General features: G+C 38.0%; 1 protein-coding gene across 4 annotated transcripts in view; it reads right to left on the bottom strand.

The window, feature by feature from the left end:
- The window catches only part of Foxj3 (forkhead box J3), a 107,108-nt gene that overhangs the window by 50,813 nt on the left and 30,430 nt on the right, over window positions 1-25,865 (bottom strand). For all 4 annotated transcript variants that reach the window (XM_075947114.1, XM_075947118.1, XM_075947116.1 and 1 more), the window contains exons 3-4: window positions 18,194-18,518; window positions 5,359-5,433 (exon numbers count right to left, since the gene is read on the bottom strand). In XM_075947114.1, the coding sequence (XP_075803229.1) occupies window positions 5,359-5,433; window positions 18,194-18,518 (400 nt within the window). The remainder of the gene's footprint in view (window positions 1-5,358; window positions 5,434-18,193; window positions 18,519-25,865) is intronic.

Genomic DNA, 25,865 nt, shown 5'->3' with positions numbered 1-25,865 from the left:
GTGAAGTATTCTTCTGAACTGGAAAAAGAACCAGGTTGAAAGAAGACTAAGCCAGGAAACAGAAGACAGCCATCATTTTTAAACATAAATTTAGTCATAAATTTAGTCAACTGTGTTTTCATAATGCAAGCAACACTTATTAATCATTTACTAAGATCATTATTAAGCATATACGAACTAAAGAATAAAACATTTACAAAATGTTTTAGGTCAATAAATTAGACAAAAATACAGAAAACAATCCAAATGAACAGGGATAAAAAATGGTAGTTAAAAAGCAGAGAAAGGAGCTCAAGAGATGTTTCATGACTCATAGCACTAGCTGTTCTTCTAGAAGCAGCTCACATCTGTCTGTAACTCTAGTCCCAGAGTACTCAAAGTCTTCTGGCTTCCTTGGGCACCAGGCACAAACATGGTACATTGAGCTACATGAAGGCAAAATACTCATACGCAGGAAAAAAAAAAATTCTTAAGCAAAAAATGTAGGATACACAGACAGAGAAAGGACTCCAACTCAAAGAAGACAAAAAGAAACTTGTTCTCCTAAAAGGAATAGTTGCGGGGCAAAATAATTTCATTTTGTGTTTCTTTAGGTGAAAAAAAAAAAGTAACAATGTGGCTCTTCAAATTTATTTCCAATTCAACAAGCACTTTGGGTCTCAACTGCTTTTTCTACCTCTCTGATAACACAGCGAACAGGAAGCCATACAATGAAACGGAACATTTTTATATGTCAATTACTTGTTGCAAGGAAGCTGCTTGTTGGTTCCTGGCAGCCCAGGTAGCTCAGACCTGAAATAATCACACAGAAACGGTATTATTTAAATCACTGCTTGGCCCATTAGCACTGTCTTCTTATTGGCTAACTCTTACATATTAATTTAACCCATCTCCATTAATCTGTGTATTGCCACGTGACAGTGGCTTACCGGCGAAGTTTCAGCATGTCTGACTCTGGTGGGTGCTCCATGGTGTTTCTCTCTCTGCCTTCCTTCTCCCAGCATTCAGCCTAGCTTTCCCTGCCTACCTAAGTTCTGCCTTGTTATAGGTCTAAAGCAGTTTCTTTATTCATTAATGGTAATCACAGCGCACAGAGGGGACTCCCACATCAGTTACTTCTACCTTTTGGCTTAATGGGCCAAGACCAGAACTATAAGAGATGAAAAAATCTCTCCCATACCTCAAACCACAATCTATTCCCACCTCACTCTGGACCAATGGTTTCTCCCACTGTGGTGAACGACAATTCTATATAAAGACAGGTATGGGAGAGGCACTCAGCTACAAAAGAAGGGAACCTCACTTGCTCAGTAATCATCCTAAACCTCTGTGCAGATCACAGATTACTTGGAAGGAAGAGGAGCAACACAGAGGGAAAGTTCTGAAGCCACTAATATAATCTCTGCCATTAACTGACCTAAAAATTTAAATCATCAAGGTAGATGGAGGTGGCATACACCTTTAATCTCAGCACTCAGGAGGCAGAGGCAAGTAGATCTCTGAGTTCTGGGCCAGCTTGGTCTACAGAGCAAGTTCTAGGACAGCCAGGACTGAATAGAAAACCTGTCTCAAAAAAGTGAAAAAAATACAATCCAAGAAATGAGTGGAACTGGGGGCTGGAAAGAGACATCGTAATGAAAAACTGAAGAGTCAGGTGCAGCTCTTCCTGAAGTATTCTTCTTTAGTTTAATCTAGTCTTCTACAGCCATTAAGTAAATACGACCAGAACAGATGTCTCCAACTCCAAACTGAATATGAACAAGGAGTAAGTACCTTGGCTTTGCTCTTAATTATATCTTCTATAAAGAAAGTGAGTTAACATTGAGGTTTCAAAAACATTTCAAAAACAATGGAATTTTGCAAAATTCATTCAGTCTCACAAAGGGGCTGGAGAGATGGTTCAGAGGTTAAGAGCACTGGCTGCTCTTAAAGAGGACGCAGGTTCAATTCCCAGCACCAACATGAAAGCTCACAACTATCTGTAACTCCAATCCCAAGAGATTCAAAAACCTCTTCTGGTCTCTGGAGGTACCAGGCAGACACATGATAAACAGACATATATACAGATAAAACACCCACACACATAAAATAAATAAACTTTAGGTAGCAAATAAAAATGACTTTATTCACAGAAATGTATTACTTAGATTACTTAGTAAGATCAACTTCACAACATAACTTCTAACTATAATCAATAAGGACCATGGCCACTATTCAAACCAAGCTTTGGGATCCCAAGTGAAAGCAATCATACTATCATAAACCTAGTTTGTGAGATTAAATAAATTAATGAGAACAATGGCAAGCTTGATGAATATAAGACATTAAAACTAGAGATAAATGGTAAAAGCTGAAAGCTCATACCTCTTAGTATTCAACTCACCTCTAACTTTTAAAAGTCTCTTTTTAATTTTGTGTTATGTGTGTCTGTAATGTGGGATTCCCCTCTATATGCTGTGAATATGTTTTATAGCCACTGGTTAATAAAGAAGCTGGTTTCAGCCAATGGCTTAACAGAGTAAAGCCAGGAGGAAAATAACAGATGTAGACAGAGAGTAGGCAGGGCTGAGGAGATGCCATGTAGCTGCCAAAGAAGAAAGATGCCTGCCCGAGAACCTTACAGGTAAACTATGAGCCTTGTGGTAAAATACAAAATAAATGAAATGGGTTAATTCAAGATGTAAGTGCTAGCTAAGAATACGTTAGAGTTATTGGCCAAACAGTATTGTAATTAATACAATTTCTGCATGATTATTTCAGGTCTGGGTGGCCAGGAATGAACAAGCCGTCTCTATCTACATGTCTGTGTACATGTTTTTGTAAATGGGTATAGGTACCTATGGAGGCCAGAAGAGGGTGTTGAATTTCCTGAAGCTACAGCTTTGGGTGAGTGTGAGCTAACTAATACAAGAGCTGTCCCCCTGTAAGACTAGTACACAACTTTAACTACATTTTGAAATAAACCTAATCCCAAAGATGACTGTAAAACGAACCCTACATATTTAAAATTGGCCTTAGTCTGTGATACTATTTAATTAAAGAAGGAAAGGGTTTTACCTTCTGTGCATAAGAAAATAAAACTGGCAGTCAAGTGTGTAATTCCAATTGCTAACAATTTAGTTACCTTAATAAATAGTTAGAATATAAGCAGAGAGCTTGGTGGTGGTAGTGAATGCCTTTAATCCCAGCATTCGGGAGGCAGAGGCAGGCGGATCTCTGTGAGTTCGAGGCCAGCCTGGTCTACAAGAGCTAGTTCTAGGACAGGCTCCAAAGCTACAGAGAAACCTTGTCTCAGAAAAAAGAAAAAAAGAATATGGGTATAAATAAATTAAATAGTTAGAAATCAGGTGTTCATTTTAGTGATTATTTACTCCCTCTAAAAGTTAGAAATAGGCATGATGGCACACACTAGCAATTCCAGCCCTAGAGAAGCAGAAGCCTGCTTGCAAGTTCAAGCCCAGCCTGGTCTCCAAAGCAAACACCAAGCCAGCAGGGCTACATAGTAAGACCTGTCTCAAAACATAGAAATAAGCAAATTTTTAATATCAGAATCAAGTGTTTATAAAATCTAATTTGTGCCTTTGTAGATTTAATTATTTCTTGTCTTTTATAAATGGTTTTCAATCTGATTCAGGTTCTATAAAATTGCTGGGTGTGATTATGCACAATTTTAAACCCTAGCACTTGGAAAAAGAGGCAGATACAGGCAGATCGCTGTGAATTTGAGGCCAGATTGATCTACATAGCAGGTTCAAGGCCAGCCAGATCTATGAAGATTCTGCCTTTCTTTAAAAGAAAAAGCAATTGTGAGGGACATTCAAAAGAAATTTTTCGTTATCAATTCCCCCTCACAATGCTAGAGTTATGAGCATAAATAAAAAGCTGGCGGTCCTTGGGCTTCCCACAGGTCAGGGAACCCTGATTGCTCTTCGAGCAGATGAGGGAGGGTGACTTGATCGGGGGAGGGGAGGGAAATGGGAGGCGGTGGCGGGGAGGAGGCAGAAATCCTTAATAAATAAATAAATTTAAAAAAAAAGTAAAAAAGTAAGACTATTCTAATCACCTATGAAAAGTCAATGAAAGCCTCTGGGAGAGCAAATCCTCAAAAGTGCTGTGAAACACCACTGCTTAGGAGTGTGGGCATCAAGAAAAAAAGGGAAGATACAGTATGCTTATCAACAGGGGTGTCTCCTCAATGCCAATGACCACTGTGCAAGCAACTAGGGTTCAACAGTGAACAAGATAAGCACGATTTAAATAAAAATGTAGACTCTGTAGATAAATAATGAAGAGTAGCAACTAAGGTGTGGGGTCAGTATTCCTGAAAGACCGTTGGCTGCTGGTGAAAGATCCTGTAAACACAGAGAACAAGCCCTAAAACAGACCAGTTTAGGAGCTGATGCAACATAACAGTGGCTATAGTGAGAGAAAACATGCGTCAGTGAAGTAGTACTAGAGCTCAATCTTGAGGGAGAAACAACAAGAAGCCAAAAAAGTAGGAGTGGGAAAGAATTGTATGACCATGTGAAAGACACGCTTACAAAACGTAAAGATGATCTTCACAGTAAGTCATGAATGAGCTAAACTACAACTGAAATAACAGAATAAAACGAAAAGAAAATTTCTAACAAAGAATAGACACCTAACCACTCAAGTAAGAAGATTATCTGCCAACAGGCACTCTATCTCAGAGTACAAATCTAGCAACTCATGTTGACAAGCAAGTATGATATGACCTAACAACCTAAGTTTTAAAACAAAATGGGGAGTGTGCTCTGAATGAAACTGTAACTCTATCAGGAGACAATAAAGCAACTACGAGAATGGAGTAGGAAGGAACTTTTATTTCATTAGAGCACTTTTCTACCAGCCAAGTGCACAGTTCCACCCCCAGACAGCTAACCCACCAGAGCTCCTGACAAGCAATATTGGATTAGATTCTACACACAACACTAAGAAAACCACCAAGCAAAAGCTAGGTAAAGCAAGGCAAGCTATCAATGAAAAGCTCTAGCTGGCTTCTTTATTACTTTAAAAGAAGTCTCAACCTGATAAGGGAAGGGTGAAATAGGGTGGCAAAGCGCTTAATCGCAGCAGTCAGGAGGCAGAGACAGGCAGATATCTGTAAATTCCAGGACAGCCAGGATAGAGTGAGACCCTAGCTCAAAAAAAAAAAAAAAAAAAAAAAACCCAATAAATAAATTTTCAGAAGGACCTGGGCCTTATCACATATCACCTAAGCCAGAGTGGGCTGGAGTACTTGCTGTTTTGCAAAAAAACTCTTGATCAATGAACTAGATAAGGTCTTGATTCCTATGTGCCAAGACACTTATCACTTCAATTTAAGAAAATGCCTACCTTTCCGGGATCATCCTTGGATCGAGGCACTTTAAGGAAACATTTGTTCAGTGACAGATTATGTCGTATGGAATTCTGAAATTAAAGAAGAAAACCATTGTTGAGTCAATGAACTATGAAAACACCTACTCCATCTTTAAAAACAAAAAAAGAAGCCTACATATTTCTATGAATTGGAATACAGTTAGTTACAAGTAGAGCTAACTTTGAATATGTGCTTCACGAACTGGAAAGTGGGTATAAGTGCTTGCTGTACCTGCAGAAGACCAGAGCTTGATTCTCAGCATTCAAATCAGGCAGCTTACGGCCACCTGCAACTCCAGCTTCAGAAAATCCAATATTCTGTTACTGTTTTCAAGAATACCCACCCCTACATGCAATACCTATATAGACTCACATACATTTTTAAAAAAATATAAATAAATGAGCTTCAAAGTTAAATCTTTCTAGTTCTCAAATTAAGTATAGCATAATGTAAATGAAAAAAGGTTATTGGAATTGTCAACTCCTAGTAGATTTAATAACAATATGTGTGTTATTATGAGTGTACTATGTATATGTATATACACATATATGTATATAGTGATATGTGTATATAGTGCTGTGTACATATATATTTATGTTAAATATATTTTATTAAATATATTTTAATAAATTAATATTTAAATTAAGTATTTAATTGCTTACAAACTTTACTGGTGCAGAAGATGCCTATGATGCAACGCTAAACATTAAATATCAAACAGAATTATATACATACCATGCTTTAACTGTGTGTGTGTGTGTGAGAGAGAGAGAGAGAGAGAGAGAGAGAGAGAGAGAGAGAGAGAGAGAGATTGATTGATTGATATGTGTGTTTTGCCTGCATATGTCTGTGTACCACATGCAGGTATGCCCAGTGTATACAGAAGCCAGAAGAGGGCGCCAGATCCCCTGGAACTGGAGTTACAGAGGACAGGTTTGAGCTGCTACACATAGGTACTGAGAACTGAGCCCAGGTCTTCTGGAAGAGTACCAAGTGCTCTTAATCTCTGAATCATAATTTCAACCTCTTAACTGTGGTTACTTACATATTTATTTATTCTTGGAAATAAATCAGAATGCCAAATGTCAGAAGTTACTCAACAAAGGCTTTTAGGTGATAACTATATTCTTCTTTTTACTCTCCTACAAAGTCCAAATGGTTTATAAGGTACAAGTACTACCACTTTTAAGAGTTTCCTAAAGTGTTAAAGGACAGGGACATACAGCCCTTGCTCTGCATGTACAAGTCAGATTCACTCTTCAGCACTCAACAAAACAAAGTTAAAAAGTCCACTGTGCTACAGGTAAACTCGAAATCAGAACATTTTAAGAGAAAACAAACTATCATATGATAAATACATAGTTCAGAACTTTAAATAAGGTACACAAAACTTTACTGTGTATACCACATCCATTTTTTTATTTATTTAACTTATGTCTACATACATGTATGTATGTGCATGTGTGGAGAAGACAACTTGTAGGGGTCAGCTCTTGCCATCATCTAGGCCCCAGAGATGGCAATCAGGTCAACAAGCTTGGTGGTTAAGTACCTTTATCTACTAAGCCATCTCACAGACACACCAGAGCCCTTCAGTCATTTTTAGGAGGAAAGGAATGAGAAAGAGTAACAGAGGTGGTGAATATTAAGTGAGGGTACATATGTATGGACACAAGTAATATAATGAAAACCCTTGCTCTGTAATACACACTGATAAAAACGGGAAAAAAACAGAACAATCTATTTCTCTGAAGCAAAAACAAATCTCACTGATCTATTACAAAGGCAAATTACAGATATGAGGTTCTATTTGTAATAGAAAAAATACATGAAAAGATATTGGGTCAGTGGGTTATTAAAACATGAAGGTGAAGAGGATCTGGGAGGAAGAGAGAGTTTAGGATGGACATTAAAGTGTCAAAGAATAAAAATTAGTAAGATATAACTTTGCTGGGTACAGAAGGCCAGGAAAATATCTAAATTCCTCAATACAATAGAAAAGAACCACCAACTTAGGTGACAGAAAAATACCTTTGGAGAACCGTGTTTGTCAAACAATCTATTCACAAATAAATGGGACTAGACAATGACTCTAAGCAGAAAATATAAATAAAGCCCCCTTTTTCCAATTAAATGTTCAAAAATTCATTCCCAAACAACTTCTGTTTGTCCATTTATCTTCAAATGGCCAAATATTTAGTAGATATAGATGGGTTCCAACCACATTCCACAACTCCTTTAAATATTTATTTAATTTATTAAGTATACAATATTCTGTCTGCATATATGCCTGCAGGCCAGAAGAGGGCATCAGATCTCATTACAGATGGTTGTGAGCCACCATGTGGTTGTTGGGAATTGAACTCAGGACCTTCGGAAGAGCAGGCAATGCTCTTAACCGCTGAGCCATCTCGCCAGCCCTCCACAACTCCTTTAAATGGTATCTTTGGAGGTCCTTTTTGGGCACAATGTCTATTTTTAATATAAATTCTGAAGTCTATTCAGAGTGCTTAGCCCTAAATGGGGAATCTATATCATATTCCTTCCCTCAAGGCTCGGGGATCTAAGGAGAAAGGGGGCAAAAAGACTGCAAGAGCCAGGGGTCGTGAATGACTTAAGGAAATGGTGCTTTCCCAACACAACAGGATAGATACAGCACATTTGAACTCAGAGATTCTGGCAGCATGCACAAAACCTACATAAGCCCAAGCCAGACAAAATGCCAGCAAAGAGAAGAGGTCAACATGAAGTCCCACCCTTAGCTAAGGAGCTACTGACATCTCATTGCTGTGAGGAGACAGGAAAGCCAGTATTCTTCAAAGGAGGGATGCCTGGTGTATGGACCATACTCTAAGGCAGACTCCATGTTCAAGAGTAGTCAACAACTCAACCCAGACTCAAACAGCTTTTTAATTAAGGGGTAGGGGATAAGGATAGGTGGGTAGGAAAATAGAAGAGGATGGGGATGTATATGACAACATATCAAATTCTAAAGTAAAAAAAAAAACATTTTTAAGAATTCTTTAGTCTAAGGATGAATACAGCAGAACTTTCCTCTCCAAAGCTTATTTATATAAAATATAATATCTCAAAATATTCTCTCAAAAATGTACATATTTCTGTTAAGAGGTGTATACAGACTATATTTTGAAACCCATGTCAGTACCAAACTGCAAATTTACAATCTAAAAATGGTAATTCTACCTCTGCTTGGAATGTAAGCAACTACAAAGAATACTTCATCTCTAACAATGTCAAAACACTAGGGTATTTTTTTCTTAAAGTCATTTGGAACTGTATCAGATCTCAGACCACAAGGCAACTAATGAGACTGCATTCCTGGGGATAGACAGGATCAGATTTCATTGTATACATATATAAAATTATTCAAAATAAAGATTTAAAAACACATTCCTAATAACAAGGCTATTCCATGGAAACTGGATATGCAAACTGTCTCATCCTTTAGCAGAACATTGACAAGCTGACCACCATCAAGCAGGTTCTAAGAAACGTACTTTTAAAAAAAAAATTGCTTCAAGAGAACGTTTTTCTGTGTAGCCCTGGCTGACAGAGAACTCACTTTGTAGACCAGGATGGCCTCAACTCAAAAGAGATTCTCCTGTTGGGATTAAAAATGTGAGCCACCCACCACACCCAGCCAAAACCTTTATTTTAAAAGATCGAGTATTGGGAGTAGCAAGTCAGTCTATTAGTAACAAGAGCCCCAGACAAAGCCATACTCACTCTCAACATTTTCTCCACAAGCATTCACCATGTGCTCATTAGAAAGATAGGAGTAGGGTAAACCATCCAGACAGCAGTCTCCATAGTAACACAGAAGAAAGACGTGAATGTCAGGAGAACGGTGATAAATAGACTACCTACTAAGTCTACCAACTTTCATATTGTTTTCCCCCACCTCATTTTTTTATATTTATTTATTTATTATGTATACAATATTCTGTGTGTATGCCTGAAGGCCAGAAGAGGGCGCCAGACCTCTTTACAGATGGTTGTGAGCCACCATGTGGTTGCTGGGAATTGAACTCAGGACCTTTGAAGAGCAGGCAATGCTCTTAACCACTGAGCCATCTCTCCAGCCCCCCCTTTTTTTATATTTATTTATTTATTATGTATACAATATTCTGTGTCTCTGTGTAGCCCTGGCTGGCCTGGAACTCACTATGTAGACCAAACTGAGATCCACCTGCCTCTGCCTCCCAAGTGCTGGGACTAAAGGCGTGCAACCACCACTAAATGGGTTTTTTGTTTGGTTTTCCCTTCCTAGATTTTTGTCACAGCATAAATATCTAAGTCTGAAGTGATGGCAACAAAAATCTCTCCTCATACTACTCTGGTAAGGCTTCATTACTTCTGGGAAAAAGATGTACTTCTACATCTGGGAAAAAATAAAGTACTTCTACAGAGAAACAAGAAACCCTATGCAAGGATACAGGCAAAAATCTACTGGTTCTATAGGAAAAAAGCAGAAACAAAACCCTTTTTCTCTAGGAACGGTATGAGCTGCTGCCGTGCACCCTGAGAACTGACACTGATAGCATACAGATGGGTCAGCTACATCTCAGGAAAGAGCAGAGGGTCCCATCCAAAACCAACTACAGCTACAAGACTACCTTGGCTTGAACTAGCAGAACTTCAAATAACAAACAGCAGTTTGGTGACAGAGCACAAAAGCACTGAACAATACTGCTGCCTGTAAATAGTCACGTTATGTCCATATAAACACCTAAAACCTAAGAGGATGAGAAAATGGGGAGGGGGTCTATAGCATACAAATCCCCTGTTGAAGTAAAACAGGAGCACACCGCTAAAAGAAAGTATGTAATATGCATAAGACAAAGTCACCATCGCCACCTAAATTTAGTACATCTAAGACTGACTGAGTCTCCTATATGAATAACCAGAGGAAAAGAAAAAAGACGATTGTCCATTTACAAATAAAAACACTACTTTAATCTGTACCATTCTTCTACAGATCCACCTGGTATTCAATCAGAGAATATGAGAGAGAGAGAGAAAAGCAAGAAAAACATCATTGTCAGAGGTAAAGTAATACATACAACCTAATTGAGAGTGAAATGAAATTTCAGAATTGTCACAAATTCTAATTATGATTAATATATTACAGGATCCGGCAGAAAAAGAAGTAAACTATTTGCATTTAGAGATAAAGAACTTTAATAGAGATGTAGAAACCATAATAAGCAAACACAAGAGATAAATAAAAATAGAAATATCAGTCGGGTGGTGGTGGCGCACGCCTTTAATCTTAGCACTCGGGAGGCAGAGAGGCAGGCGGATGTCTGTGAGTTCGAGGCCAGCCTGGTCTAGAAGAGCTAGTTCCAGGACAGGAACCAAAAGCTACAGAGAAACCGTGTCTTGAAAATAAAAATAAAAAATAAAAACAGAAATATCATGCTTTCCAGCATACACTAAGCATGGTTGGGTATGATTAACAACACCACCCCTGCCCCAAGATAAAAGGATACCTCCAATAGGCTTAGAAATAAACTGGACACACTAGAAAAAAAAACTTGGGAAACTTGAAGACAAATCATTAGATGTTTTCCCAAAAAGAACTAGCATATGCCCATAGACTTGAAACAGACAAAAATTAAAAACTTAAAAACTCTCCAAAGCTACGGAGAAACCCTGTCTCAAAAAGCCAGAAAAAAAAAAAGAAAAAAAAAGAAAACTTAAAAACTCCTGGGACAGAGAAAAAAATGGGTAGAAGGAAAAGTCAAATAAGTAGAAAATCTTATAAAACAACACAGATCAAACACAAGATACCTGTAAGACACAAGAATTTCAAAGAACATCACACAAAATTTAAAAACCAATAAAAACGAGGGCTAAAGGTATAGCTCAGTGGTAAGAGTGCTTGTGTGCCATGCATGAGCTATTAGGATAGATTCACTAAACACACACACACGCACGTGAGCAAACTCAAATGCACACTCACACATACTCTTACACCTCAGTTGGGCCTGGTAAAACAAACCTATAACCTCAGCACTTGTGTAGCATAGGCAGAAAGATCAGGAATACAAGGTCTATATAGAAAATAGGGGTGGGGAGGAAACTACACTACTGTGTATATTATAGATAAAATGCTGAAAACCCCAAACAAAGACATCTTGAAGGCAATGTAGAAAGAAAAAATACTATGTGCAGAGAACTAAAGATTAAAATTTCAGTGTGTTTTTTCAAACTATGTGAGACAGAAACTGAGTGACATCTTAAGTGATTAAAAGGGGGGGAAATATCAACTACATATAAGGATAATCTCTATTAAATATGAAGCAAAGGGCTGAAGATGCAGCTCAGTGGAAGACTGCCTGCCTGGCCTGTGTGAATTCAACTCCTAGCAAAAAAAAACAATGAGGCAAAGTCTATATGTGATGGTGAACACCTCAATCAGGAAGCCAAGTCAGAGAATTACAAGTTGGAGGAATATACAGTGACGTCCTGTTTTTAAAAAAAGGTGGGGGTTGGAGAGACGGTTCAGCAATTAAGAACAGTTGTTGTTCTTTTAGAAGATCATGGTGAGTTCAATTCCCAGCACTCATATATGATGGTTTCACAATCGTCTATAACTCCAGTTCCAGAGAATTAGATGCCATCTTCTCGCCTCTGAGCACAGTGTGCACCTGGTGTACAGACATCTATGCAGGTAAGACATCCATACACAAAAAGTAAAAATAAATCTCAGGAAAAAACTAATACAAAAGAAAAAACTAAAATAATGCACTTCCTGTGTCTCCAGCTAGCAGTGTTACAAGAAAAACAAAAATGTAAACAAAAATATAAAAGTAAATGGAAATTAAGATTACAAAATTTAAATGGATCAGAAATGGCCACAAAAAAAAAATAAACAGTGAAAGTATAATTAGCCCAGGCAGCAATGGAAAAAAAAATTATAATGGAGTGATTTGGGTCTCTGTATGATGATGTGCTAGATAGTTTGAAAATGAACTAATTAAATGAGAGGGTATCTAATTTAGAAGGGATTAATGTAATATCAACTATAAAAATTATTATTTTTGTTTTATCACTAAAATGTTGGTTAATTTGAGTGCTAAGATACAGGCCTTAGAAAAACCTAATGAAACGGATCACAGAGATAGTGAAATCCAGACAGAGGAATTTAATGAAGAGCTAATTTCAGTGTTGCACTATAAGAATAGAAAGAAACAGGGCTGGAGAGATGGCTCAACGGTTAAGAGCATCGCCTGCTCTTCCAAAGGTCCTGAGTTCAATTCCCAGCAACCACATGGTTGCTTACAACCATCTGTAATGAGGTCTGGTGCCCTCTTCTGGCTAACTGTATACATAATAAATAAATAAATATTAAAAAAAATAGAGAGGAACAGCCTAAGCTTTTCAGATAACCAATTTTAATACAACCAGTAACCTTACAGGAATTGCTGAGAAAGGCTCTGTCACAGCTAACTGGACTCCTGGGTCAACGTTAGATTTAAGAAGATTCAAGGAAACAATAGTCTCATATGGCATGCATTCACCTTTTGGGAAGCAAAGTGACTCATGGTCACTTTGTATTAGCATTATCCCTAATGACTGGATAAAGGTTAAAGGTATTTTAGAGCCTAATCCACAATTACAATGGAGTACCTGGCTCAGAGAAGAGGCTAAGATTATTGAACAACAGAGCAAAGCTAAAGATAGGGATATCTCCCAAGATCAAATTCATGGAGGAGACTACACTACTATAGAAAGGAAGGCTATATATGCTGACCACACCCTAGATTTATGCCACACAGCAGCTTTGAATGCTTGGGACAGAATTAGAGAATTATAAAAGAAAATTGAGTCATTTACTAAAGCTATACATGGCCCAAAACTTTTATGGATTTCTTACAAAGACTAACTTCAGCAGCAAATAGAAAGATACCAAATTCTGAAGCTAGACAAATAAAAACTGAATGACAAAAGGATAATGAGGCAATTAAAGGCAAGGCCAGCCACTTTTGGAGGAATGGATTTCGTGAAATGGATGGGTGGATGGATGAATTGCTCCTGACAAAATACAAAGAGGAGATTCTATTAATTATTTAGGATATAAAATAGGGTTACAAAAAATTAGACCCCAAAAAGTACATATTAGAAGAGATCAATTACAGAATCTGAATGACTTCCAAAGATTGCTAGGAGACATTTCCCATCTGTAGCCCACTATTGGGATAGATGCTGATGATCTGATCAATTTAAAGAAAACCTTAGATGGTGACAAGGACTTAACTAGTCCCGGGGAATTATCAACTGAGGCTGAGAGAGAATTGACTTTGATTAAAGAGAAATTACAGAAGACACATGTGGATTGTGCAGATTCAAATCTTAACTGCATTCTGACCATATTGCCATCCAAACATTCCCCTACAGAAATTTTAACGCAGAGGAAAGATATTATCTTAGACTGGACCTTTTTACCACATAAACCGAGTAAAAAATTAAAATCTTATATGGAAAAGGTCTCTGAGTTAATTCTAAAAGGAAAACTGAAACTTTGTCAATTAGCAGAAAGACCTAGCAGGAATTATACTGTGTTTTAATAATGATGAAATTGACAAATTATGGGAAAAAAGTAAACACTGACAAAGAGCTTGTAGTAATTTTTGGAGGAGAGATTAGCAACAACTATCCCAAAAGCAAGATAATTCAACACATAAAGAGAACTAGCTAGATCCTTCCTCACATTGCACAAAACACACCAATAACTGGAGCCCCTAAAGTCTATACTGGTGCAATAAAATCAAGAAAGGCAGGTTACAAATCAAAAAATTTAAGAAAGTGGAACAAAGTTCCTATGATTCTATCCAAAACAGAATTATATGCTATTCTCATGGTACTAAGGGATTTTAAAGAAACCCTGAACATAGTTATCAATTCACAATATGCAGAAAGTTGTTTTGTACATATTGAAACCTCTGGATTTATACCAGATGATACAGAATTAACTTCATTATTTATTCAGTTACAAGATATAATGAGGAACAGACATCATCCCATATACATAACACACATCCAGCTGGGCGGTGGTGGAACACATCTTTAATCCCCAGGAGGCAGAGGCAGGCAGATCTCTGTGAGTTCGAGGCCAGCCTGGTTTAATTCCAGAACAGGCTCCAAAGCCACAGAGAAACCCTATCTGGGGGGAGGGGGGGAGACACCAAACAACAACAACAACAAAATAACAAACATCCGATCCCATATGGGTCTGCCAGGTCCTCTAGCACAAAGTAAGGGAAAAATCGATCAATTATTGGAAACATGCTGAAGGACTCAGAATTTCACACACACACACACAAAAATCATGTCACTAGCAAAGGTTTAAAATAAGACTTTTCCATCACGTGGCAACAAGACAGAATTATAAGGAAATGTCTTAGTTGTTCTTTATATAACCAAACACCACTACCTGCAGGAAGCAATTCAAATGGTACTCAAAGGAATGAAATATGGCAGGCAGATGTGTTCCATTTTTGTAAAATTTTGAAAATTAAAATATGTACACCATGCCATTGATGCCTATTCAGGTTCTCAATGGGCAACTGTTTTGAGTTCAGAAATGTTAATTCAGTAATTATACATTTGCTAGAAGTTATGGTCATCATGGGTATGCCTGTACAAATAAAGACAGACAATGCTCCAGCATATGTCTCTAAGAAAATGAAATATAAAGTATATTACAGGTATACCACATAATCCTACAGAGCAGACATATAGCAGAATCAAATTGAACTGTAAAGGATATGTTAAATAAACAGAAAGGGGTAATAAATACCCCCAGGAATAAAATGCATAATGCTTTATTAACTTTGAATTTTCTAAATGCTAATGAGAAAGGAAAAACAGCTGCAGAGAGACATCGGATAGTTAAAAAAAAAAAACTACAGAATTAAATCAGTCAATATACTTTAAAGATTTACTGACCTCAGAATGGAAACCAGGGCATGTGTTACGTTGGGAAAGGGTTTTGTTTTTGTTTCCAAAGGAAAAAAAAAGTTATGGATACTATCAAAATTGATAAAGATTTGATTTGAACAAGAGACCCTCTTAATTAGAAGAGACGATAGTTGATTAAGCACCATGGCCATTTAATCTAAATTAACCTATAAAACTAACAAATGCTTTTCATTTCATCAAATAAAACTTGCCAAAAGAGAATCTCCCCCAAATTTAGGGTTGGGGAACAGTTTTGTTCTGTCTTTTCAGGAAAATAAAGGAAGCCAGCTGAGGAATCTGAAGACTACTGAACAAATGAGACATCTGAAGAAAAAGGACAAATCATCCAGAAAAAAAAAAGTCTCAAGAAAAAGGGTAAATTGGCCTATGGGCATATCACATTTACAACAGGGTAAAATTTCATATATCTTCCCAAATGTTTGTTTCTGCTGTTCTCTACATACATACAATGCAAATGGTCTTTGTAGTCCCAATCCAACTAAATACTAAAGTTGGCTTTGGAGTTAGAATGTGGCTCTCTCTTTCTCTAAACCCAAGAATGCTGGTTAAAGTGAAATTCAAAAATTTCTGTCTCATGTAAGAGAACCTGATATAAAAGAGAAGAAAAACAAAAATTTAAGGACTATTTTATTGCTACTAATCTCATATTCCTTTGGTTTTTATACTGACCCTTTTAAAGCTTTTGTTAAGGTAAAAGATTTATAAGATTAATATGTATATATTTTAAATTTTTTGTCATGATATTAACAAACATACAGAGTGCTAATTCTAAAAAAGAGGTTTCATTTCCCTTCTTGTACATGATTTCAGGTTTGCGATTCTATAAGTTTTCTGCAGTGAACCATGAGCACACACCTAACAGCAACCTTTGAAGTTTACAAAAGGAGGATGGGGACCCACAAAGATTCCTCCAGGACAATAAACACCAGTAGGCTGGTAAATACCACCTAAAGATCAGCTTTGAACTACAAACTGCTCAGAATAATTTTGAGGGGGCTAGCTGAGATGATCCAGTCTCACAGACTACAGACAAGCCCTGAACTTTCCCATTATGCAGAGACTGGACAAAAATAATGGTATAGCTACCTCTCCCAGACCCTAATTTTTCTTTTCAGGATTCCCTAAAGATACTGTCACACCCAGACAGCAGGAAGTAAATTTAAGAATTCAACACCCACATTCATAAGAAGTGAGGAAGGTAGTTTTTGGTCATTCAATGGGTTGTGGATATCTGTCAATGTTTAGGGGGATTAGTTACAAGCTGTTATTTGGTAATGGTCAGAAAAAAAGCTAAGCAAAGAAAACTAGATTCAAGGTTCTTGCTTTGAAAAGAAAAAGGGGAGGTTACAGATATGATAATATAAAGGTAGATTATTGAATCTACTTTTAAAAAACTACTAGTTTTAAATGATTTACGCTGAATTGAACTTTTGTATATTGTTTCCTCCTGTCTTATCTTCCTCTCTAGAAATGGGTCTTCAACCAAGACTAGTTACCATCTTTTCTATTTTCCTGTGTCAGTCAGGACACAAGATTCACTAATAGTAGTACAACAGCCTGATACTTCCTTCCCCTCTGCCATTCTCCACACTATAGGTGGTTATGTGTTAGCATGACAAATCTGATCTTAGTCACTTAAAACGTTCCTAAACGTTCCTATTTTAAATACATTTTATAAACTCAAGTATTTTTAAGCATCTGAACTACCTCACTGTCTACATGCATCCAGATTTTCGTTCTCACTTTCTAGGCTTTTCTTAAGTGGCTACGTTTGCAAAATTATTGCCCCTAGACTTCTCTTCAGCTTACATTAATCTACCAACTTCATATCTGCTCTTACTTTAAATATCAGATCTTTTTAAAACTTTTTTTGTATTTATCGCACTAATCCAAACCTTGACAAAAAGCACCTAGAGTGTCTGGTAGTAAAAACAAAAAATGGAGTTTAAATAAACTACTACTACTTGTTTACAATGATGTTTTAATTCTGAGGTTTAAGTTTTGGCTGGGCAGAGTTGTCACCTGCCTTTAATTCCAGCATTTAGGAGGCAGAGACCAGGACTACAGAGAGAAACCCTATCTCAAAGGGGGAAAAAATTGGTTTTGTATCTTTCAAGGGGAAGCAGGGAACTAGAGTTCAAACAAGGGGCTTTATGCTTCCTAGGCAATCACCTACCACTGAGCTATAGCACAAAATTTTGTGAGTTCAATTTCAAAATATACTTCTAGTCTAGAGGGATGGCTGGCTCAGTTAAGAACAGTGGCTGCTCTCCTAGTAGATCCAGCTTCAGTTCCCAGGACCTAAATGGTGGCCCAACACCATCTGTAACTCCTGTTCCAGTGGATCTGATACCTTCTGGCTTCCATGACCACCAGAAAGGCATGCAGTGTACAGATATACATGCAGGCAAAACACTAATAAAAGTTTTTATAAACCTTAGAAAATGTATTTTTCCCACTGAAATACTGTTAAAGCAGATTTGCTCAAAAAACAAGCTATTAAAAATCATTTTTCATACTAATAAGCCAGTTAAGAGGGATTTTTAAATCTGCAAATTAGTAGAAAGAGAAAACAAACTCCCACGGCTGTTGCTTGGTCTCCAAGTGTGCAAGGTGGTATACACATACTCACATCAATCTATCAATCAATGAAATTAAATTTTTTTCTCATTTTTGGCATCCTAAAAATGATTAAGACAGAATTTAATCTTTAGTTTTATGACTTTGAACAAAGCTTCGTTGCAATTAACGCTATTATCATTGCTTATTGCACAAAAGCTTTAATTTAAACAAAATGCTTACCTTCCAACCACTGCCAGCCTCTCTATAATACGGGAAGTTATCACAAATCCACTGGTAAATCTCACTTAAAGTCATTTTCTTTTTGGGTGAGCTATTAATTGCGAATGTGATGAGGCTGGCATAACTGTACGGAGGTTTTCCATCTTTGTGCTGTTGGACTTCTTCCTGGTCCAGCGTTGTATTTGGATCAAGGAGTGCATTCTTCTTAGACATTCCCGTTCCGTGTGCATTTTGTGTAGCATCAGATTTCTGTATGGCTGCTCTCATGGTAAGCTGTGGTAACCAGTCCATAGATGTTAGGCTGCTCTCCAGTTCAGATGTCATCCTGAAGGTAAATAGACTCCTTAGTGAATATCAAGGAAAACAACCCCTGTATCTCAAAATAATTCAATATTCATAAATCTAGAAGTTTCAAAGTAAGGGAAAGCTTGAGTTAATCTGAAGGGAAAGGCTGGGTTACATTAAAGACCAAACTAAATACTTAAGGGATTAACATTTCCTATCTTTTTTTCTTATTTTTTCCTCTCTCAAGTCATAAAGGGTTTAAAATACACAATAGAGCACTGACTACCAATGCTAATGTTGGAAGGAAGTGAGAATGGGCGGCAGCAGGATCTTGGTATGAAAACTCAGTAGCCCAAGTTCTTACCAACACACCAACTATACACTTTTTTCTTTTTTTTTTTCTTTTTTTTGTTTTGTTTTTGTTTTTGGAGCCAGGGTTTTGCTGTAGCCAGGGTTTTGCTGTAGCCAGGGTTTTGCTGTAGCCAGCGAGCCTGTCCCAGACCTAGCTTGTCGACCAGGCTAGCCTTGAACTCACAAGAGATCCACCGGTCTCTGCCTCCCCAGTGCTGGGATTAAAGGCGTGAGCCACCACAGCACAGCCAAACAGTACACACTTCCATCTCAATTTCTTTTACACAAATTTTATGAGCTATACAAAGATGTACCAAGACTAAAGTGAAGGCAAGGAGTCAAAGAATTGACAAATAGATGCAGGAATCTGCATTAGGGCCATGAAGGTAAAGTTGAGCAGGGGGAAGGTAGAAGAGTTAAATAAAGCAGGGCAGACAAGAATAGCAAGAAAAAGCTAGCTGAGGAGCTGACAGTCAAGGACACTATGGAGGGAAAGGAAGACAGGCAGTACCAGGAGTTTGTAAAAACCAAAGCCAAGAAACCAACTTACAAAAACTAAAGACCTAGGAGTGTAAAATGTGTTAAGAGATTGAACCACAAACTGTCAAAAATTACACAAGCCCAGGCTTCAATACATACCCTGCAAGTTGGAAGTTCTAATGTATTTTTCTCTGAGGCTAAAAAATTCATGTTATTACCACCCAAAGAAAGAAAAGTTTCAGTAGGTTAACACACTCTCTAGAAAAAAAGAATTAAGCTGACGTAGGAATGGGAGATAAGAACACAGAAAGGATGCTGACACTTCACACTGCACTTGCTGGTGTTCAGACAGAGCACACATTCTGTCCCAGGATCACAAAAGCAAGACTAGTGACTCAATGATAAAGCAAAGATGAAAAGGACATCTAAGTGATACCAAAGAACAAAACAGCGCTACAGTCAAAATTTTAGAGCTGAAAGTGCAGTTCAGTGGTAGAATACTCTAGCATATAGAAGGGCCTAGATTTGTTCCCAACACTACAAAAACAAAGAAAAAAGGCCAGGCACAAGAGGAGGATCTTGAGCCCTTAATCCCAAGTAGCTCCTAGCAAAAAGCAACCTAGAGTACTGGGCAGAGTCAATTTCTGAGAGACAACACAGGTTTAGGAATCAGAATTCAAGTACTGACTACAACAGTTTCCAGCTGTGAGCCTGTCATAATGTTCACTGTCTGAAATTCCAGCTTCCTCATATACACAATGGAACAATCAAGGTAACTATGCTTAAAATACTACATGCATACACAGAGAAAATATTCAGAAAGTGTTAATAATACAGAGAACTACAGCCCTATTCACATCTATTTACCTAATGCTCTGAGAGTCATTGCTTTACGCTGCTTCTCAAATTCTGTCCTCCTTTTAGGAAAACCAAATTTAAATTCCCCTAAATAACACCTTCAAGGTTCTTAAAGCAAAGAAATAACTCACATCACCCCACCCCACTGTAGCAATCAGAAATGCTCATGTCTTACGTGAGTACTTTATAAGCCTATGAAAAAAGGAGATGTGCTAATTTCAAGATTACACTATACCAAATGAGTTGGGGGGGGGGGGGAATTCCTGAAGTTTACAGCCCCTGACCTTTAATTTAAAGATGAAAAAAATAAGCGTTCACTGACATTAGAGGTTGTTTGCACAAAGGCAATTATTAGAACTAAAACCAGATCTTTTTGTGCCCAAGTCAATAGTTTTCTATAGTATCTTTACTATAAAATGAGGATGAGAATTACAGCTGTACCTATTTGATCTAAAGTACTTAGAACAACATCAAGCAAAAAGGTTGTTTTTTTTTTTAAGGTCAGCCAATGCTGATTATGATCATAAAAAATGAGAGCTATTATTACTGTTCAGTCATCAAAGAAGTATCGGCTATTATTCCCCTATATGCTGTTGTCTCACTCTCTCTCCCTGCACATAGCTTTACCTTGTTCAAATTTTTAAGACAGCCACTGTTACATTCCCCACATTAAAATAAAGGCATGTTTAAACTGAAATGTAACTGGCACTAGTGTAAGAACTTAACATTCTTGGGGTATGTCAGCATGAAGGAGGTATTTAAAATGTGTGGCAATTAACAAGAATTCATAATTGCACATGTGTATGAGACTATGCTTGTGTAATAAATATAGAGAACCATTATCGATTTCTTGCCCTCCAGGAACCGACAGTTTAATCAAGACCAGACACGAGCCAGGCGGTGGTGGCGCACGCCTTTAATCCCAGCACTTGGGAGGCAGAGGTAGGCAAATCTCTGTGAGTTCGAGGCCAGCCTGGTCTACAAGAGCTAGTTCCAGGACAGGCCTCAAAGCTACAGAGGAACCCTGTGTCGAAAAACCAAAAAAGACCAGATATGAAAAGAATTGGATGAAGGAACAACACTGAGTGCAGGTGCTATAAATGCTCAGGAAGGAAACACAGACTGAAGTCCTGGAGGCACTTCCATCTGCAGATGGAAGAACTCCATCTGCGTCTTAAAGGAAGGGAAGATCTAAACAGCCTGGGAAGAAGGGTATACTGTGTCAGAATTATGGCATGTTGTACTTCTATCTCTTGTGCTAGAGCAAGTATTAAGTACTCCATTAAATTCCTCAAATATAAAGTCTGAAAAGGAGGGAGGGGTGTTTGTGATTTATTAAAGTAAATACACACTTGGCAGTGAGGCAGAAAGTGCCTCACTGTGATACTTAAGCCAGAAGCTCCAGTTGACTCTCCATTAAGCAAAGAATATAAAATCAGACCATTAAATTTAGCTAGATCGCCAGTAGTTTTAGAAAGAAGCCTGTTAGTGGAATGGTGATGCAGAAATCCATATAAGAGATGGATGGTGCTAAGTTTTAAAACAGCACAGAAAGAGCCAAGGAATCTGGTTCTGGAGATCTGGCTAAGAAATGTCAGGCCACTTTACCTCACTCCATTCCAAAAGCCTCCTAGCTGGCCTCCCTGCTAATCGCCTCAGGTCCAACATTACACACTCAGAGATATTAGCAGCACTGTCCTCGGTCATCACAGCCACGCACTTTTGATGCTTCTCTCCTGACACTACAACTAAACACATTTTCAAAAGTTTTAGCTTTTATTATTGTTTTACTAATTCTGCTCTAAATTTCCTAGAGATGTTGTCTCAAAAAAAAGAAAAGAAAAGAAGAGAAAAGGAAAAGAGGGGAGGGGAGGGGAGGGGAGGGGAGGGGAGGGGAGGGGAGGGGAGGGAGGGAGGGAGGGAGGGAGGGAGGGAGGGAGGAAGGAAGGAAGGAAGGAAGGAAGGAAGGAAGGAAGGAAGGAAGGAAGGAAGGAAGGAAGGAAGGTCGGTCACACACAAACCAGCTGAAAGCTGGGAAAAAGAAACAAAGTCTAAAGCAGTGCCATTATTTAATAATGTTAGCAAGTAGTAAAACCGTTGTGAGACATTAACATTGGTGTAAGAAAACTGTACAATGGACAGCTTTTCAATCATATTCAAATGCTGGGGCTACAAAAGGGTAAGTAAAATACAATCAAGTTTCGTTTAAATTTTCTGAGGGCTTTTAAATTTTTCTCTTATTTCAAGTCAGCCAGCGTATGTACACTTATGGTACATAGAATGATCAAATCAGGGCAATTAGCATGTTTATCATCGTTAACGTTTATTTCTTTGTAGTGGGAACTCTCTAGACTCTCCACTTCCCCAGTCTGTTACCCCTTTGGCCTCCTTCAAATATCAATTCCAAGTACTTACTATAATCATGCAGCATGATATCACACTAAAACGCATTCCCATCTAAAAGCAACATCCTATCCACTGACCAATAAATCCCGAGCACCCATAAAAATCTTCTGGACCCCACTATGTAGCCCAGACTGGCTTAAAAATTCAAGCAATTCTCTTACCTCAGTCTCCTAGTGCTTAAGTTATAGGTCACTAAGCCTAGCTAAAATTCTTGCTGAAACTTATTGTCATCTGCTCAAGGGTGATATTATTATCTAATTTTCAATTTATCAGTTGACAAATATAACATATATTAGGTTCTTTCCCCCAATTTAAAAAGCATGACTAGCAGTTTTCAAAGTTTACTCTAAAACTACATTATAGCTACCTCAACAGAATATAGCCCAAAACACAAACAAGCAATTTCAGTTGCCTTTCAATAAAAGTTCCAAAAACAAGTCATTGAATTAAAAAAAAATACTGAGTTTAAAAAATGATATTAAAACAAAAGGTTCATACTTGTGTCTGTATGGGTGATGATCTGACATCACATCTCACACAAAAATGTAGGGGGTAGGGGGGAGGATGGACCTAAACGTAAAATCTAAAAGTTACAGAATAAACTCACACCTACACACCAAGTTCATAAAACTGATAAATTTTATCAAATTTTACATTTTTATGCTCTTCAAAAATACTGTCAGGAGAATGAAAACAAAATGTGGAAAGATGTGTTGGCTAATTCTCTGTGTCAACTTGACACAAGCTAGAGTCATCAGAGAGGAAGGAACCTCAATTGAGGAAATGCCTCCATAAAATCTAACTGTAAGGCATTTTCTCAACTAGTAATCAATGGGGGAAGGCCCAGGCCATGGTGGGTGGTGCCATGTCTGGGCTGATGGTTCTGTGTTCTCTAAGAAAGCAGGCTGAGAAAGCCTATGGAGCAAGTCAGTAAGCAGTTCCCCTTCATGACCTCTGCATCAGGTCCTGCCTCCAGGATCCTGCCCTGTTTGAGTTCTGTCCTGATTTCCTTCAGTGGTAAACAATAATGTGGAAGTGTAAGCTGGATAAATCCTTTCTTCCCCAACTTGCTTTATGGTCGTAGTGTTTTGTCACAGCAATAGATACCCTAATTACAACAATGGGGCAGTGGGTATCTGTGAGTGAATGAATGAGTGAATGAGTGAATAAATGAATGAATGAAAAATTAAAATTTAAAAAAATCATTAAAAGAACTTGTATCTAGAGATATAAAGAACTTTAACAATTCAGTAAGAAAACCAATCTTTTATGACAAAATATTTGGACAGGTGCTTGAACAAAGACACACAATGTCAAGATGCTTGGGTACATCATCAGATAATGAGAATGTAAAAACTACAATGAGGATCTTCTACTCACCTACCAGAACAGCTAGAATGAAGTGCTGACAGTGGGGATGTAAAGGAGGCACAACTGCTTTAGAAACAACTGGCAGTTTATTAAAAAGTTAAGCACAAATGTATCACATGGCTCGATTATTTCACTTTTACGTATTTACTCAAAATAAACCGTGTATTTAGACATACTTGTACATACACATTTTCATAGATAGCAATTTCATATAGTGGTATATTATTTGTATTTTGATAAATCTTGTCTGAAGAGCAGAGGCAAAGCTAAAGCCACAAGGTCAGGTAATGACAAAACACACCTTTAATCCAGGATTTGGGTGACAGAGTCCGTTGGATCTCTGTGAGTTTAAGGCCACCCTGGGGTACACAAGATTAATGCAGAAACAACCCCAGGTGGTGGTGGCTCACAGTCCTAGGGAGTCATAAACCTTTAATCCCAGTACTAGAGGGAATATAAAATGGGAGGAGAGGCAGGCTTAAGCTGCTTAGTTTGCGATCCCAAAGCCTTGGTAGAGGTAAGACTTCTTTAGTGGCTTGGCTGCCTTCCTTTGCTGGTTTTTGGATTGTACCTCAATTTCTGTCTCTGGCTTTTATTTTTTTTATTGTTTGTTTGTTTTTTTTTTTTTTTTTTGATTTTCGAGACAGGGTTTCTCTGTAGCTTTTGGTTCCTGTCCTGGAACTAGCTCTTGTAGACCAGGCTGGCCTCGAACTCACAGAGATCCGCCTGCCTCTGCCTCCCGAGAGCTGGGATCAAAGGTGTGCGCCACCACCGCCGGGCTTCTGGCTTTTATTTATTTGTGCTACATTTGGCACACAACATTTGGATATGAATTCACAAAAAAGCCATTTGCCTGAGGCTTTTTAGCCACCAATACAGGCCAGGGCTGCACTTGGGGCTCCTGTACCACCTGGCTAGGTTTTCTCTTCTCTCCCCCCCCCCCCACCATGGGTTACAAGCTCTCCCTGAGCCCCTTCTTGGGCTGCTGCCAAACTAGGTAGCTGACTTGAAATCCAGTTGGGCTTTTACTGTTCTATGCAGCAGCAATGAGATTCACATCTTCATCAACATTGTTGGCAGATTTGGTAAAACAACTGGGAATTCTTAAAGAGAAGAATTAGTTAAAAGACAGATTAGTTTTTTTCCCACATTAAAAACTGGGGAAAACCATTATAGTGGAGGGACTTGGGTCTCTGTATAATAATATGCTAGACAATTTGAAAATGGAGTGGCTATACAAGAGGATATCTAATTTAGATGGGATTTGTTTGATGTCAGTTATAACATTATCGCATTATGATTTTAGTCTTATCACTAAAGAAGTTGACTAATCTAAGTGCTAAGATACAAGCCTTAGAAAAATCTAATAAAACAGATCACAAGAGAAATTCAAACCCAGACAGAAGAATTTAATCTCTTTGGATGCATACCTTCCTTTGCCTGGATGTAGGGGAAAGAGCCTTGGACTTCCCACAGGGCAGGGTGCCTTGCCCTCTCTTAGGACTGGAGGGGGGTGGGGGAAGGTATGTGGGGGAACAGGAGAGAAGTGGGAGGAGGGGAAGAAGTGGTAATATTTATAAAGTAATATTATACACACACACACGCATATAAAGAATAGAGAGGAACAGCCTAAGGTTTTCAGACAACTAAACTAATTATGTCCAGTAACCTTATAGAAATTATCAAATGGCAGAGGCTCTGTGACACCTAACTGGACTCCTGTGGCAATGTTAGATTTAAAGAGATTCAAAGAAGCAAAAGTCTCATATGGCATTCATTCACTTTTTGTGAAGCAAATGTAAACTCGTGGTTACTTTGTAATAGAATTATCCCCAATGACTAGAAAGATTTGATTAATGGAGTTTTAGAGACTGGTATATAATTACAATGGAGTACCTGGCTCAGAGAAGAGGCTAAGATT

The sequence above is a fragment of the Microtus pennsylvanicus genome, chromosome 13 (genome assembly GCF_037038515.1).
Source record: "Microtus pennsylvanicus isolate mMicPen1 chromosome 13, mMicPen1.hap1, whole genome shotgun sequence".
NCBI classification, from domain to species: Eukaryota; Metazoa; Chordata; class Mammalia; order Rodentia; family Cricetidae; genus Microtus; species Microtus pennsylvanicus.
The sequence above is the reverse complement of the archived record's forward strand: the minus strand, read 5'-3'. Positions and strand labels throughout refer to the sequence as shown.